This window comes from Podarcis cretensis (assembly GCF_951804945.1).
Source record: "Podarcis cretensis genome assembly, chromosome: 3".
NCBI classification, from domain to species: domain Eukaryota; kingdom Metazoa; phylum Chordata; class Lepidosauria; order Squamata; family Lacertidae; genus Podarcis; species Podarcis cretensis.
Genome location: NC_137172.1, coordinates 52,324,953 through 52,339,597, shown reverse-complemented (window position 1 = coordinate 52,339,597; position 14,645 = coordinate 52,324,953). Strand labels below are relative to the sequence as shown.

At 42.5% G+C, this 14,645-nt stretch overlaps 1 protein-coding gene across 2 annotated transcripts; it reads right to left on the bottom strand.

Annotated features, from left to right (window-relative positions):
- Positions 1-273: 273 nt before the first annotated feature.
- On the bottom strand, positions 274-14,280 carry SFT2D1 (SFT2 domain containing 1). Of its 2 annotated transcripts, XM_079971955.1 has the most exons (8): positions 14,036-14,280; positions 9,603-9,689; positions 8,204-8,289; positions 6,967-7,048; positions 4,076-4,111; positions 2,801-2,859; positions 1,832-1,861; positions 274-935 (listed from the first exon to the last, which is right to left on the bottom strand). In XM_079971955.1, exons 1-8 carry the CDS (start codon positions 14,096-14,098, stop codon positions 896-898), a joined length of 483 nt encoding a protein of 160 aa, XP_079828081.1. In that variant the 5' UTR covers positions 14,099-14,280; the 3' UTR covers positions 274-895. The 2 variants fall into 2 exon arrangements, with proteins under 2 accessions (XP_079828081.1, XP_079828080.1); XM_079971954.1 differs by lacking the exons at positions 8,204-8,289; positions 14,036-14,280 and adding an exon at positions 11,995-13,317.
- Between the last annotated feature and the right edge of the window lie 365 nt (positions 14,281-14,645).

Here is a 14,645-nt window from a genome sequence, read left to right as displayed (position 1 = left end):
TCTGTCTATATCCTTCATCTATCAACTGTGTTCTCCACTTCCATAACCTGTTACACATTCAGTCCCCTGCAAACTACAGCGTACTCACTGTTAAGACCATGTTAATGGAAGACAATCTTACCCAGCTACGAGTGATCACCAAAGAAGTAGTAGTAATAAACAGGAAGCCCAAGGATCTACTATATAATGGTTTGGCATGGGATGTGAACCAACCCAGTAATATCCAAGTGAAATTATTCTACAAAACAGGTAGATCTTCAATTCAAGAGTGCATATTTTTAAAGTATATTTATTTTGTAGTCAATGATTTAATATATTACTCATAAGCACTTTTAGTCAAGTGTATTTTAAGTATCACAGTACAAAAAGTTGGCAGTTAAAATATAAGCTTAACAAGAAGTTCAAGTATTTAAAAACAGCCTTACACATTTACAGTCTTTCCAGGCTAACGCATACTTTAACTTTTCAAAAAAGCCCCATTAGCTATAAATTTGGCAAATACTTCATTTTACAATAATTTTAAAATTCTTTGGGGAAAGCATGTAACAATAATGCACAAATGGTACGATAAATAGCAAATTTTAGACAAAAATATTTACATGCATTTTACCTGAAACTCAAAGACTACTTTGATCTAGTTTTGAGATTAAACTATGTTAGCCAAACCTGATGCAACATTTTTAAAACTCCGACATTACCAAATATTTTAAGGACAAATATTTAAAGGTTTCCTGATGTGCCAGTGCTGTGTGTTTTTAAAAGATTATTTTGCTAACACAATTTAATCTATTGTGGAAGGTAGATTTCACCATTTCAGGTGCTGAAACAATCCAAGTAAACTTGGGAGAAATGTAGTTGGCTTCCAAAAATATTACAGATTTCTTCTCAGTTTACTTTAACCTAGGCAAGACGTGAAACATTTTATCACTGCATCCCTTGAAAAGAAAAGAAAATAAGATAATTTCACCATGTGTTGTATGCCTATACTGGATGTTAATTTTATCAACCACATTTAGTATCATAACACTCACAACAGTTGTGATAACAACATCTAGTTACCAAATGAACTACAGGAAATCAGATACAAATCTGGTTTGTATGACACAATCAAACCTTGACTGCATCTCGTGGTCATTAAAGAAATGCCTTAACCACAAATCTGGTTTTGGACAGCATGCTAAGCCAAACTTTAGCTTAGTTCAATGCCAAGCTAAAAAGGACCAGGGAGGAGATAAAACACCTGTGAGCATTTCTCCAGGAGTTCACATGGTCCCAGCAAATTATAGTTTGACTTACCATGTTGTGTGAACCAGGCTACTGTGTTACTGATGGTCTGAGAAAGGAATCTTCTTCCTCAATATGCTTTCAATAAATACATTCTCAGATGAAATTGTCCCTGTTTTATTTTGAGCAGTATATCATGATGAGCAATATGCTTTCATAGGAATAAATGCCACTGAATTTAACAGAATTTACTTTCAAGTAAGCATGTATCAAGACAGAGTGTACACAATTAGCTGTTCTTTGGTCGCAGGTTGTCAACTAGGCATCACAAGAACTAGTGTGTTGCTTTCAAAACAATCCTCTGCCCTTTAAGGAAGGGAATATTAGAAGCTCAACTTTGTAAGAAGATGCACAGTACAAGGTTAAGTTGAGTGTAACAGGAAATTTGCTTTTTGATAGCAATTGTAAAATACTTAGTGATGTAAGATGTGCTAGATACGATTACATAGAAAAAAAATCTGAAGAATAGTTTCTCACAAGAACAGTTTTTTAAAGCTGCAAGATACAGGCTCTTATTTTTGCAGGGCAAAAGAGCAAGCTGACTCACCGTGCATAAGGGATATATGACAGACTATACCTGAAAGAGAAAGAGGAAAAGTTAACATTAGCTCACTCTTCCTGCTTTACTCCACCTTCTACAATGTCAACCTGTTGCAATATGTCTTTTAGATTACCTATTTAGATTATACGTAAGTTTAGAATAAGAGGGCTTTTGAAAGAACTAGGTGTACTGCCAAGGCATTCCTGAATCCACTCTCCATTTCAGATTTTGTTGCAAGCAAATTACACAGCCTCCTGCAAGACGGTACACAAGCTGGCCTTATGCAAGTGCCACAGAACCGAAGTAGTCCAAGAGGAAGCACAAGTGACTAGCTTGCTAGGGTCTGACGGAGGTAGGATGGAACACAGTGTCCTCTTTGCACTAATGCACTCATTCACCTGCATGAAATACCTTGTTGCCCATGGCTACCAGGCTAGTACTAAACAAGGCTGTAATAAAATAGGACACTATCTTCACCCCTACATGCAGTTTAATAAATTTAAATTTAGAAAACTCTTACAAAAAAACAATTTGGAATCTATTTCCCCCCATCTAATACTGGATGACCTCCAACAGTATATGCCTACAAAAAAATGGACTTCCCTGCTTTTGCTTTCATTACTCCTGATATCATTGGAGAGCTCCTGGTAACTTTCACAGAAATCTCAAAGCTTACAAGAACACACTTTAAAAATTACTAATATGCACACATACATATTTATTCCTATAGCCCTACTTGGACCTTAAAATCCAAGCAACAGGTGGGAGAGGGTGCAGGGAAGAAGAGAGAAAAGATAAATCAATTCTGCTTTTTTTATATACCTGCAGTAAGTTCTGAAGCAGAGGAGATACTTTTTTTAAAAGGCTACGGATCAAGACAGCAATATCACATTGCACAGCTTGCAAGATAACATACCATACTTACATGCTGAGTTTTATATGACAATAGTGCTAAAAATGTTTATAATGACTTACCAGGTCATTGCCAAGAACTGCAGAATGCAGAAGAGCAGAGCTAGCCCTTTCTTGCCCCACTAGAGAGAAAGAGATAAGGAACATATGGTGAGCTTGTTGACACTGTTTTTAAAATCAATAAATTTTACGAGTCTCAAGAAGCTCCAATGGCAAATTAACCCTGATTAAAACACTTGAGCAAAATGCATTGCTATACACTTCCATTAGAGGGCATAGCCCAAAGTATGTATATTTATTAGGAAGTAAATTTTGCCAAAGCCAATGGGACTTATTCCTAAGCAAGCTTATATAGGAGTGCAGCATTAAATATGCAAATATTTTCACTAGACTGGCTTACCCCATATAAAATTTTATGTTAACTAGATGTTTTTATTAAAAAATGAAAGTAAACACTACACGGCCAGGATTACATCAGTAGTAAAAACACTAAGAGCAGGAGTGGGGGACATATGGTTTTCTGGATATTGTTGGACTCCAACTCCCATTATCCCCACCAAGCATGGACAATGGTTAGGTGTGATGGGAATCATAGTCCGACATGTCTGGAGAGTCAGAGCAGGCATCCCCAAACTCGGCTCTCCAGCTGTTTTGGGACTACAACTCCCATCATCCTTAGCTGACAGGACCAGTGGTCAGGGATGATGGGAATTGTAGTCTCAAAAAACATATGGAGAGCTGAGTCTGCCGATGCCTGATTTAGAGTGTGTTACACAAGCCCTAAATCCAAGGACCTTTCAAACTTCAGTTAGACACAGCAAAGCCTACAGACCCAGATTTCAACATTAAACTAATTTATGCTGATGACACATTAAATCTGGTAAGAGGTCACCAGTATGGCACCCCTGGATGTAATGGTGCTCTTGAGAAATTTCCTTTTTTCCCTGTGTGTCTACAAAAGCTTTATGTCTTTCATTGGTAGTTTTGTTGTCATCCAATTAAAATTAGGAAGTTTTTTCCGCATTGGATCAATGTTTCCGTGGTGCTGGCAAATATCAGATTTGCAATTTTTATTGTGTAGTCTACCAATATAAGCTTAATTTGATAGGATTTTGGAGAACCCATGCAAATTCAAGAGGTTTGTTTTAACTCCACTAGATCAAACTTTTACCCAACCCCCTTGGAAACACAAAGTGTGTGTGTGTACTACACTTTTTGTTGGGAGGGGAATAAACCAAGGGAGGGTGAAGAAGAACAAACAGAGGGGGTGGTGCACTTTCAAAATTCCAAATGTGCCAATACACCCAGGAAGGTTGACATGAAGACAATATTACTTACCCAGAACACAGCACATAGGGTACAGATAAAACACAACTGGAAAAAAGGAGAATCATATCAGTATATACTTAAGCAATACATAATTTATGCAATATTCTCCCACTAAAACTCTGGAATGTAGAAAATCTACCCAAGTTAGTGCATTCGAACGAAAGAAGTGCCATGGTCAGATCACTTCCTGGTGAAACTGGACTTCTCTGCGACCCATCCCCTCTGCAGGGAGGTGGGACCGATTCGGATGGTCCGCCCCCGCCACTTAATGGATCCAAATGGTTTCCAGAGAGTGGTAGGGGATGCTTTATCCCATGTTGATGGCCTTTCAGCCGATTCCCTGGTGGCCCGCTGGAATGTGGAGTTAACCAGGGCTATTGACTGTTTGGCTCCGAAGCGCCCTCTCCGATTGCATGGAGCCCGGAGAGCCCCGTGGTTTTCCACGGATCTGAGGGCAATGAAACAATTGTTGAGACGGCTAGAGCGCCGGTGGCGGATAACTCATTCCGAATCTGACCGGACACAGGTTAGAGCTCAACGTCGAGCCTACCAAGTGGCGATAGCGACGGCGAAGAAGACTTTCTTCACCGCCTCTATTGCATCTGCAGAAAACAGCAGCAGGAGACTCTTTCAGGTGGTTCACAATTTAGCGGAACCACCTGTAACATCGGGGCCCAGTACGGGCCATATGTTCACCTGCAATGATTTTGCAAATTTTTTTGCAGATAAAATCGCTCAGATTCGGGAAGAAGTAGACTCCACCGTGGGAGCATGGCCGGGGCGGGAGAGTGCTAGAGTCCTGTCTGGTCAAGTTGTGTGGGATCAATTCCAATCTGTTACCTCCGAGGATGTGGACAGGCTGCTTGGACGAGTGAAGCCAACCACCTGTCTCCTGGATCCTTGCCCATCCTGGCTTATAAAAGCTAGCCGGGAAGGACTGGGCGAGGGGCTTCGTGGGGTGGTGAATGCTTCCCTCCGTGAGGGAGCCTTCCCAGACCCGCTGAAAGAGGCGGTTATTAAACCGCTTCTTAAAAAACCATCTTTAGATGCGGCCACGATGGCCAATTATCGCCCAGTCTCAAACCTTCCATTCTTGGGCAAGGTGATTGAGCGAGTGGTTGCTGAACAACTCCAGGCACGCCTGGAAGAAGCGGACCATTTGGATCCCTTCCAGTCAGGATTCAGGCCTCATCATGGGACTGAAACTGCCTTGGTCGCACTGGTTGATGATCTCCGGCGGGCTAGGGACAAAGGTGAGAGCTGTTTCCTAGTTCTGCTGGATCTCTCAGCGGCGTTTGATACCATCGACCATAACATCCTTCTGGACCGTCTTGAGGGGCTGGGAGCTGGGGGCACTGTTATACAGTGGTTACGCTCCTTCCTCCTGGGCCATGTTCAGAAAGTGGTGGGGGGGGGGGAATGAGTGTTCAGACCCCTGGGCTCTCACCTGTGGGGTGCCTCAGGGTTCTGTCCTCTCCCCCATGCTTTTCAACATTTACATGCAGCCACTGGGAGAGATCATCAGGAGGTTTGGGCTGGGTGTTCATCAGTATGCAGATGATACCCAGCTCTACCTCTCTTTTAAATCAGAACCAGTGAAGGCGGTGAAGGTCTTGTGTGAGTGTCTGGAAGCGGTTGGAGGATGGATGGCGGCTAACAGATTGAGGTTGAATCCTGACAAGACAGAAGTACTGTTTTTGGGGGACAGGAGGCGGGCAGGTGTGGAGGATTCCCTGGTCCTGAATGGGGTAGCTGTGCCCCTGAAGGACCAGGTGCGCAGCCTGGGAGTCATTTTGGACTCACAGCTGTCCATGGAGGCACAGGTCAAATCTGTATCCAGGGCAGCTGTTTACCAGCTCCATCTGGTACGTAGGCTGAGACCCTATCTGCCTGCAGACTGTCTCGCCAGAGTGGTACATGCTCTGGTTATCTCCCGCTTGGACTACTGCAATGCGCTCTACGTGGGGCTACCTTTGAAGGTGACCCGGAAACTACAACTAATCCAGAATGCGGCAGCTAGACTGGTGACTGGGAGCGGCCGCCGAGACCATATAACACCGGTCTTGAAAGACCTACATTGGCTCCCAGTACGTTTCCGAGCACAATTCAAAGTGTTGGTGCTGACCTTTAAAGCCCTAAATGGCCTCGGTCCAGTATATCTGAAGGAGCGTCTCCTCCCCCATCGTTCTGCCCGGACACTGAGGTCCAGCTCCGAGGGCCTTCTGGCGGTTCCCTCACTGCGAGAGGTCAAGTTACAGGGAACCAGGCAGAGGGCCTTCTCGGTAGTGGCGCCCACCCTGTGGAATGCCCTCCCATCGGATGTCAAAGCGATAAACAACTACCTGACATTCAGAAGACATCTGAAGGCAGCCCTGTTCAGGGAAGTTTTTAATATGTGACATTTTAGTGTATTTTTCATCCTTGTTGGAAGCCGCCCAGAGTGGCTGGGGAAACCCAGCCAGATGGGCGGGGTGCAAATAATAAATTATTATTATTATTATTATTATTATTATTATTGGCATTTTCAATGTTTTATTTAGTATCTTTCTAGAAGCACTATGTACCCATTCCCCTCCATTTTCTCATTTCAAAATCAAAAGATACCACCCAAGCATTACGTAAGCTCACTACACAGTCATAACCTAACCTGAATTACCTATTCTGCTGACAAAATTAGTTTGATAAAATTGAACACACTCTTCAAATGTCTGCTTTTATCATACCATTTTCTGATTTCTCCTAAAAACAGATATGTAATACATAACACAGTTTTTTGGGGGGAGGGAACATCTCAGTGATGTTATGAAGTTCTAATTTAAATACTGACCCTGCCAGAATACCCTCAGGGAAACTTAACGTTATGCTTCATTATTTTCAAATACAGAAAAGATGCAGCTTACCAGCATAACAATTGTCACAATTAATCTTGTTGGTTCAAACATCTTTTTCAGTTGTTTCACAGGGCCCATCAGGAAGCAAGTACTGGGTTGTAAGAAATTAAACAATAAGCATGTCTGCCATTAACTGAACCAAAGAAGCATGTGTGTTTGTTGAACGGCACTGTTTATAGTTCAAACCCCATACCCCTCTATTAGTGTTGAAAGCATGATGAGAGGAGAACTTATTTACATTGAGAAGATAGGAAGACCTTGCAATCCAGCTAGTTTGCGAATTTCATGAAGCAGCTGCCTCCTTGTGGCACTGGAACTCTACTTGTTCCTTAGAATCACCACAGATTTAAATTACTCAAGCATTACAGAGTTACAAGTTTTAACCCAGTTCTAAAAAACTGCCAAAAGTTCAGATGCAAGTCATATTAGCAGACCAAAAAAAAAAAAAAGGGGGTACAGTGTTATAGATAAAACATTGCTTTAAAAGCGTAAGGATGTTGTCTAATTTTTAAGAAGTATGTCTGCAATACCAGCAAGTAGCCCAGTGCTTAATTACTCCTAGAATATCCAGATGATCTTTCCCAAGGATACTGGAAAGAGACACGCACCCATGTTTTACTGGGACAAAGCAGAGAAAGAACAGGAGTTGACTTTTTGCAGTGCAAAAACTTCAAAATTGAAGTTCTTGACAGACAAAATTGGTGGTGGAGCAAACTACTTAATATTGAAGAAGTAAGTACATGGAAAAATGTGTATGTAATTAGTTTTGCATGTAAATGATTGCCTGGTAGCCATACGCAACAAGGAACTGCATGCTGGTGAGTGGGGGGTTGGTGAAGAGGGGATGGAGCCCTTTGTCCCATGGCTCCTATAAGAGGGAAATTTCCTTTGTAAAAGCATAGAAATGGAGCCATCTGCTGGAAGGAGGGCAGAGGTCTAGATCCTTAGGCTACCAATCCCCTGCAAACTAGCAACTTATTTGGCAGGCTAGTAATTTTTGTGGGGTTATTTACAAGGGTGGTGTGCATACTAGTAATTTACTCAGATAGGCAGGTGTGCCGCCGTTCCTTTTGTGAAATATCAGTATTTTCTGATATTTTCATTTTACAAAGAGATTCAATTTTTATTATGTCCTTTCTTTTAAAAGTACAATATACAATGTTTTTCTCAGTTTGCAGTTCTCTCCAAATGAATTGTAAAACTACACATCTCATTAAAACTTTTAAATAAATAAATCTGTCCATACCTGGCTAATGCAGCAATATTTCCTAAGGTATAGAACACTGCAAAGAGTTTTGTGCCAGAGCCTGGGAGCCAAAGCATTGCTGTCCCCTATACAAAATAAGCCCAGTTGCAAACTTTAGAAGCGTGGTGATGTCAGAGTGGTAAGGCATTAAATAATATACTAACGCAAAATCAATACAGCAGCAAACATCTAGCACATTCTAATATTACCCTCTGCTGGCAACTAGATATACTGATGTTAATTAACTGCCTCTAAGTGTTTAACTGTGACAGACTTAAATATCTGGAATTAATAGAAATGCATGTATAAGTGAATCAGTTTATCTACCAATTTATACAATTACTCTTCTTACAAAGTACAACTAAAAAGGCAGAAGCCCAAATTTAAGCCAATTCAGTAAATCACATCTTCCTGACTGTAAGAAACGAATTATTTGAAATAATATTTCAAATCAACAGTACTTCCCAGTACCATAAGACCACTAGGAAACCTAGATCTTACAAGGGACCTTCCATTCAGAATGGTAAAAATGATGTGGCTAGTCTTGTTTAATCTAAAAGTCGCACAGCTCAGGCCATGAGATAAATGCCTCCCCGTTCTTTATGATCTACAAATGAGACTTTGTCCTGCATACCCACATTTATAAAATAAAGAATGGCCATGATGTGAAGCAGCCCTTTTTCTGTGTGAACACCCAGACTGTATCTGGGAGATCTCTAACAGGGAACGGCCATCTACTTCTATAGTTTCCATTCTATGCTTTTTTAAAATTCTGAAGGCTTTCCCTGACAGCTTATTAAAAATGGTTGAATGTTTTTAAATATTCATGCTGATATTTTTATTAATTGTAAAGACATTTTGGCATATAAGTGGCATATAAATGAATTAAATATAATTTTAATTAGCATTGTCACTGTTCAACTTATTTTAAGAGTTAGGTCTGAAATTGGCCTCAGCTCATATTTACAGGCAAATGTGATTCATAAATGCAAGTGATCAGCAGTATATGAACATATATCCTGTCATGCACAACCCTTACAAGGATCACCATGTTTGAATGGCTTTCTCACATATATTAGAAAAATCTCCCTGCATGTAGAAATTTCATGTATATGCATTTGAGACTAGGTGGCTGGTCTCAAATGCATATACCACTATAACAGCTTTATAGGGACAAGGGAATTTTGAGGTGAATTATACAATCTCATTTCAAATGAAATCAAGACAGTGCCATGAGAGCTACACCACTTTCTGAACATCAAGATTTACTATCGCTTGCCCAAGGAATTTTATGTTTCTCTAATTTTTTTTTGTTCAAGAACAGAAAGTAAAAAGAAGTACAAGCAGAGATCCAAGAAACCAAGTTGTCTTTCATATGTTCTACAAAGTTTTTACTTACAAGAATGGAACACACAATTCCACTTGCAAAGCAGATAGCAAACCATTTGACTCGAGTACTAAAACTAAGAGTTGAAGAATCAAGCACCTGTGGGTGAAGAAAGAAAGAAAGAAATTAGCTTCTAACAGTACTATATCTTAGACCAATTTACACAAACAGGTTTCTCAACTAATGGTTTGCTAGTCACATAATTGCTAAATAACAGAGAGCATGTACAGAGTATGTCTTAACTTTAACAACCCGTCTCTAGAGTTTGTGCACTTTAGGCTGGATCGCTCAGTTGGTTAGAGCAGGCATAGGCAAAGTCGGCCCTCCAGATGTTTTGGAACCTAACTCCCACCATCCCGGACCATTGGTCCTGTTAGCTAGGGATGATGGGAGTTGTAGTCCCAAAACATCTGGAGGGCCGACTTTGCCTATGCCTAGGTTAGAGCGTAGTGCTGATAATGCCAAGGCTGCAAGTTCAATCTGCGTATGGGATGGCTGCATGATTCTGAACTGCAGGCGGTTGGACTATATGATCCTCAGGGTCCCTTCCAATTCTACAATTCTATGATTCTGTAAACCTGAACCTTCAGGGACAGTACTGTGTTCAAGAGCACCAAGCTACCTTTCGGAGGAGCGCAACCCAGTCCAGAAAAGGCTGTCTCTTCACCTCCCCAACTCAAGAACTTTGAACAGAGAACACCACTGTCTTTTCAGGATCTGGCCTTTTCTCCAGTATGTTTATGGCAAAATACATTGTTCTTACTCCTCCCTCAAATTCACTGTAGACAGCATGCAAATTTTGGAGATTCAATACAAAAAGTTGAGGATATCAGCAACTGAACATCTTTCCTTAATGTCTTTGAAACTGGAATGCACAATGGTGAATATTGCAAACCAGTCTCCTACACCCACCCAGGCCTACCCCTCTGTCTGACCTTTACACATTCATGAAGTATGAAGGGGGAGCTAGCTACATAGGCTTATCCATGCAACTGGGATCCACAACAAGGGGCACAATATTGAGGGCATGGCCAGGTGAGGTGGCCCTCTTCACAACAAGGTCTAGCACATGAACAGGTCTTTATTTTCAAACACTTCTGCACAGCATTCCCTTCAAAGGTTGAAAGACCAGAAAAGTCCAGCACCCTCTTAAGAGTACTGATTGTCCACCAAAGCATGTTAATTTACAGCTATGTAAGAGACATCACCTAGGAAGGACATATCCCCTATTGCTGCTTACTCCTTCCCTACCTTTATATTGGGAGACTCTCATGTCTTGCTCCCATGCCCCCACCCTAAAAAAAGAAACTCAAAACTTTTGCTCATTGCAGACCATGTGCTTTACACAGGTGTTCTGCCAGTGTAGAGCCAATTAAGGGCTCAAAACCTGCCAAAAACAAGGGCAGGAACTGAACTGGGCAGAGCAGTTTATGTTCATGTAAAATGAAAATGTTCTTGTTTGCTTTGAGAGCAAGTAGAACAGCATAAGCAGTTAGAAGGTATAAAAGTATGAGTAAACAAGATTAATCTGATGGACATAATGTATGATCCTCCAAGTGATATAAGGTGGCATCTCCTGGAGCCAAGGAGTCCAAGCCAACTTCCAGTTCCTGCTCCCATCCCATCTCGCATCAAACCCTTATCAGCACTATATAGGACTTGGCATGTCATACTTATTTTTGATCTAAAAATAAATTCTCCCATACTTCATCTGCTATATATTTTGGAAAGGGGTTCGTCCATTTGTTCTCTATAAGTTTGGATGCATCTCAAGATATCATCTCCAAACTTGGCACAAGGGTCCCCGAGGTGTGGGTGGCACTCTTCATTGACGTCTGGATACTGGCCGCCATCTTGAATCAAGATGGAGGACCAAAACATGACCTTGGTGAGACTTAACCCATTCTTTAGCATAGGTATTGTTGCCAAACTTGGCAAGAGGGCAGCTCTGAGCACTCCCTGCTAGTTCTTTATATTGAGATGCAACTTTTAACATTATGATCTGTTAACATTTGTAGATTTAACATGATTATATTCTGGTTTAATTTTGGCCAAGCTGTTTATAATTAAAATTTTAAAATAAAAAAACCTTGTTTTTTTTTAATCCACCTAGAAGAATCAAGGCCACAGACAATTACAAAGATTAGCCTGCAGAGGAAAAATGGAAGACCTCCTGAATATGTCTCTTCCACCTCCCTCCCTCCCTGCCCTTGCCTCATGCTTAAGGAGATAGTTGTATCTGCAGCTGTTCTTGTCAGTCCCCACCTTTAATTCATAGAGCTATTATCAGGGACCAGATATTACTTTCTTAGGCCATTGTGCTGACTTCCTACTCTGTTGAAATGTCTTTTTCCATGACCAAAACTAATTTAAAGCTTTCAAAATGTAACAATGTATAACTTACCTTTTCCTATCAAAATCTTTATCCATATATAGGCAGCAAGGAAAAGAAATACAAACATTCAACAGCAGCACCCAAAAGTGAGATAGCAAACAACTCTGACATTCCTGATCAGAGACTAGGGTTTCCTCATTTTGAGAGAAACTTTGTAAACTTTGAATATCCCAGGAAAACATGTGATCCATATTTATGGTGTTTAGCCTTGACACAACTATGTATGGCTTACTCACCGCTTTACTCAGTATAATTACCCTGTCCCAGTAGTGTGTCCATGTATGTTCCATACGTTTCTGAAGCTAGTTAAATCCACATTAGGGGAATTTATTCAGAACTTAAAGGCCTCATGAGTAGCTAAATGTGTAGCATTTTCAGAATATCATATACATTTTTACTTTTAAGTAAGATTTTATGAAGCTGGTGAATTCTCAAAATAACCCATCATACAGTGTCGCAGCTGCCCACATGTAGAAGTGAACAAAACCACTTTTGGAGAAACGTTTTTCTACTGAGCTTTAAAGCCAGACCAGATTAAATTGAAAACAGAAAGGAAATATAATCTATATTTGCAGTTAGTAGATAGATAGTTAACCTTGAGGGGGCCAATATGTTTCATTTTTCAAGGCCTCTGTTAAACAGATGCGATCATTTGTGTTGTGGTTGCTCATAGGTGAAGCTGAGTGAGCTATTTACTAAACACACTCCACAATTAGCAAACCACCACTCCATTTCACAACTGCTTAATCTGAGCTAAGAGGTCAGACCAAGCTATTCTTTAGTAAGTAAAAGGGCAAGAGATGCCAGATGTATCTGTGCCCATTGGCCTTTTGCAGCAGATACTCATTCATTAGGCACCACTGCAAAATAAAGCAGTGACAAATTATTGCCTTTCATCCTCACATTCCAACTTCACCTCTTCCTCTCCTAACAATGCCTCAGGCTGCATCAGAATCTAATCGGTTAGGCGTTTCAGATATAAATATTTCCATGTCCTTCCCGAGGAAGCCAGTGTGGGAACCTAAATCCTTCTGTATACAATACAAATGCTCTTGCCTCTGATCTGAATGACCCACCTTCCCCAATGCGAGAAGGGCAAAAGCCTCTTCCCCAAGATCAACACGGATTGCAAAAACTCTCCTTGGTCCTCTGGCTCCTGCAGAAGATTTGGGGGGAGACACCAGAGGAGGAGATGCTGTCAAATCCAAAGCCTGGTCCCTTCCTCAAATCATCTGCAGATCCCTGAGGGCACCCACAAATAACCACAGTCTACGGAGGCCCACTAGTGATGTATGGAAGTGAGAGCTGGACCATAATGAAGGCTGATCACTGAAGAATTGATGCTTTTGAATTATGGTGCTGGAGGAGACTCTTGAGAGTCCCATGGACTGCAAGAAGATCAAACCTATCCATTCTTAAGGAAATCAGCCCTGAGTGCTCACTGGAAGGACAGATCGTGAAGCTAAGGCTCCAGTACTTTGGCCACCTCATGAGAAGAGAAGACTCCCTGGAAAAGCCCCTGATGTTGGGAAAGATTGAGGGCACAAGGAGAAGGGGACAGAGGACGAGATGGTTGGACAGTGTTCTCAAAGCTACAAACATGAGTTTGACCAAACTGCGGGAGGCTGTGGAAGACAGGAGGGCCTGGCGTGCTCTGGTCCATGGGGTCACGAAGAGTCGGACACGACTAAACGACTAAACAACGGAGGCCCGCCAGAGGTTTCACTAATCCCCTCTTCTTTGCGCCTTTTATAGATACTCTCAGGGTCCCCCCCCCCCCAGCCGTCCTCCGATAATAAACAACTTCTCGCCACTAGTTTCCGTTCCCTTAATAAGGCCGAAGGAAAGCGAAAGATGTCGCCTCCCTTGGCTGGGGGACAGAAGGAAGAGCGAGTGGCCGCGAGGGGAGGCGCGACCCGCCTTCCCTCCGGAGCTAGCGCCTGCTCCCGAGTAAATGGGCGCAGACCCGGCGCGTCCCGAGTCTTGGCGCTCGTCCCGAGGAAACGGCGCAGGAGCCCGGCCAGAAGGAAGGCGAAGCCCTTCCCCGTACCTGCGACGTCAGCCCCTGCTCCTCGTCGTCCTGCCCGCTCAACACCCGCCGGAGTTTCTCCATTGCCGCGGCAGCCGCCCCTCAGCGCCGCCAACCCCCGTCGCCGAGAAGCGCCCACACTGCTCTTCCTCGCGGGGCTCTCGCCTTGTCAGCTCCTCGGCCGCAACCGCCTCCTGAGGGAAAGCTAAACCGGAAGCTGGCCGTCGAGAAAAACCCGGAAACACCTTTGAGTTGGGTTCAGCCAACCGTCCTGGCTCCAAATCCACCCCCACCCCGCCAATATCAGTAGGCCCGCCCCCTTCTCCTCCTCGCCGAATAGCGATCAAAATACCCGTTGGCCACGCCCCCTTCACGGTTTGCTTAAGTCACACGCAGCAGGGCTCGTTTCCGGTTTCTCTTCCAAGGCCGCCATGTGCGGGGCATTGTTTTCTCCCACTTACATTCAATGGAAAACCCGAAGTCAGCTTGGTTTTTTTGTATTGTCTCTTACCCGTTTTGTTCCCATCCTCGTATCCACGTGACTTTTCTTCCAGCGATCTTCAGATATCGCCCCCTCAATTCTTCTCTAATCGAACCGATCCATCACATTCAGATACAGGCGTGTCGTTCG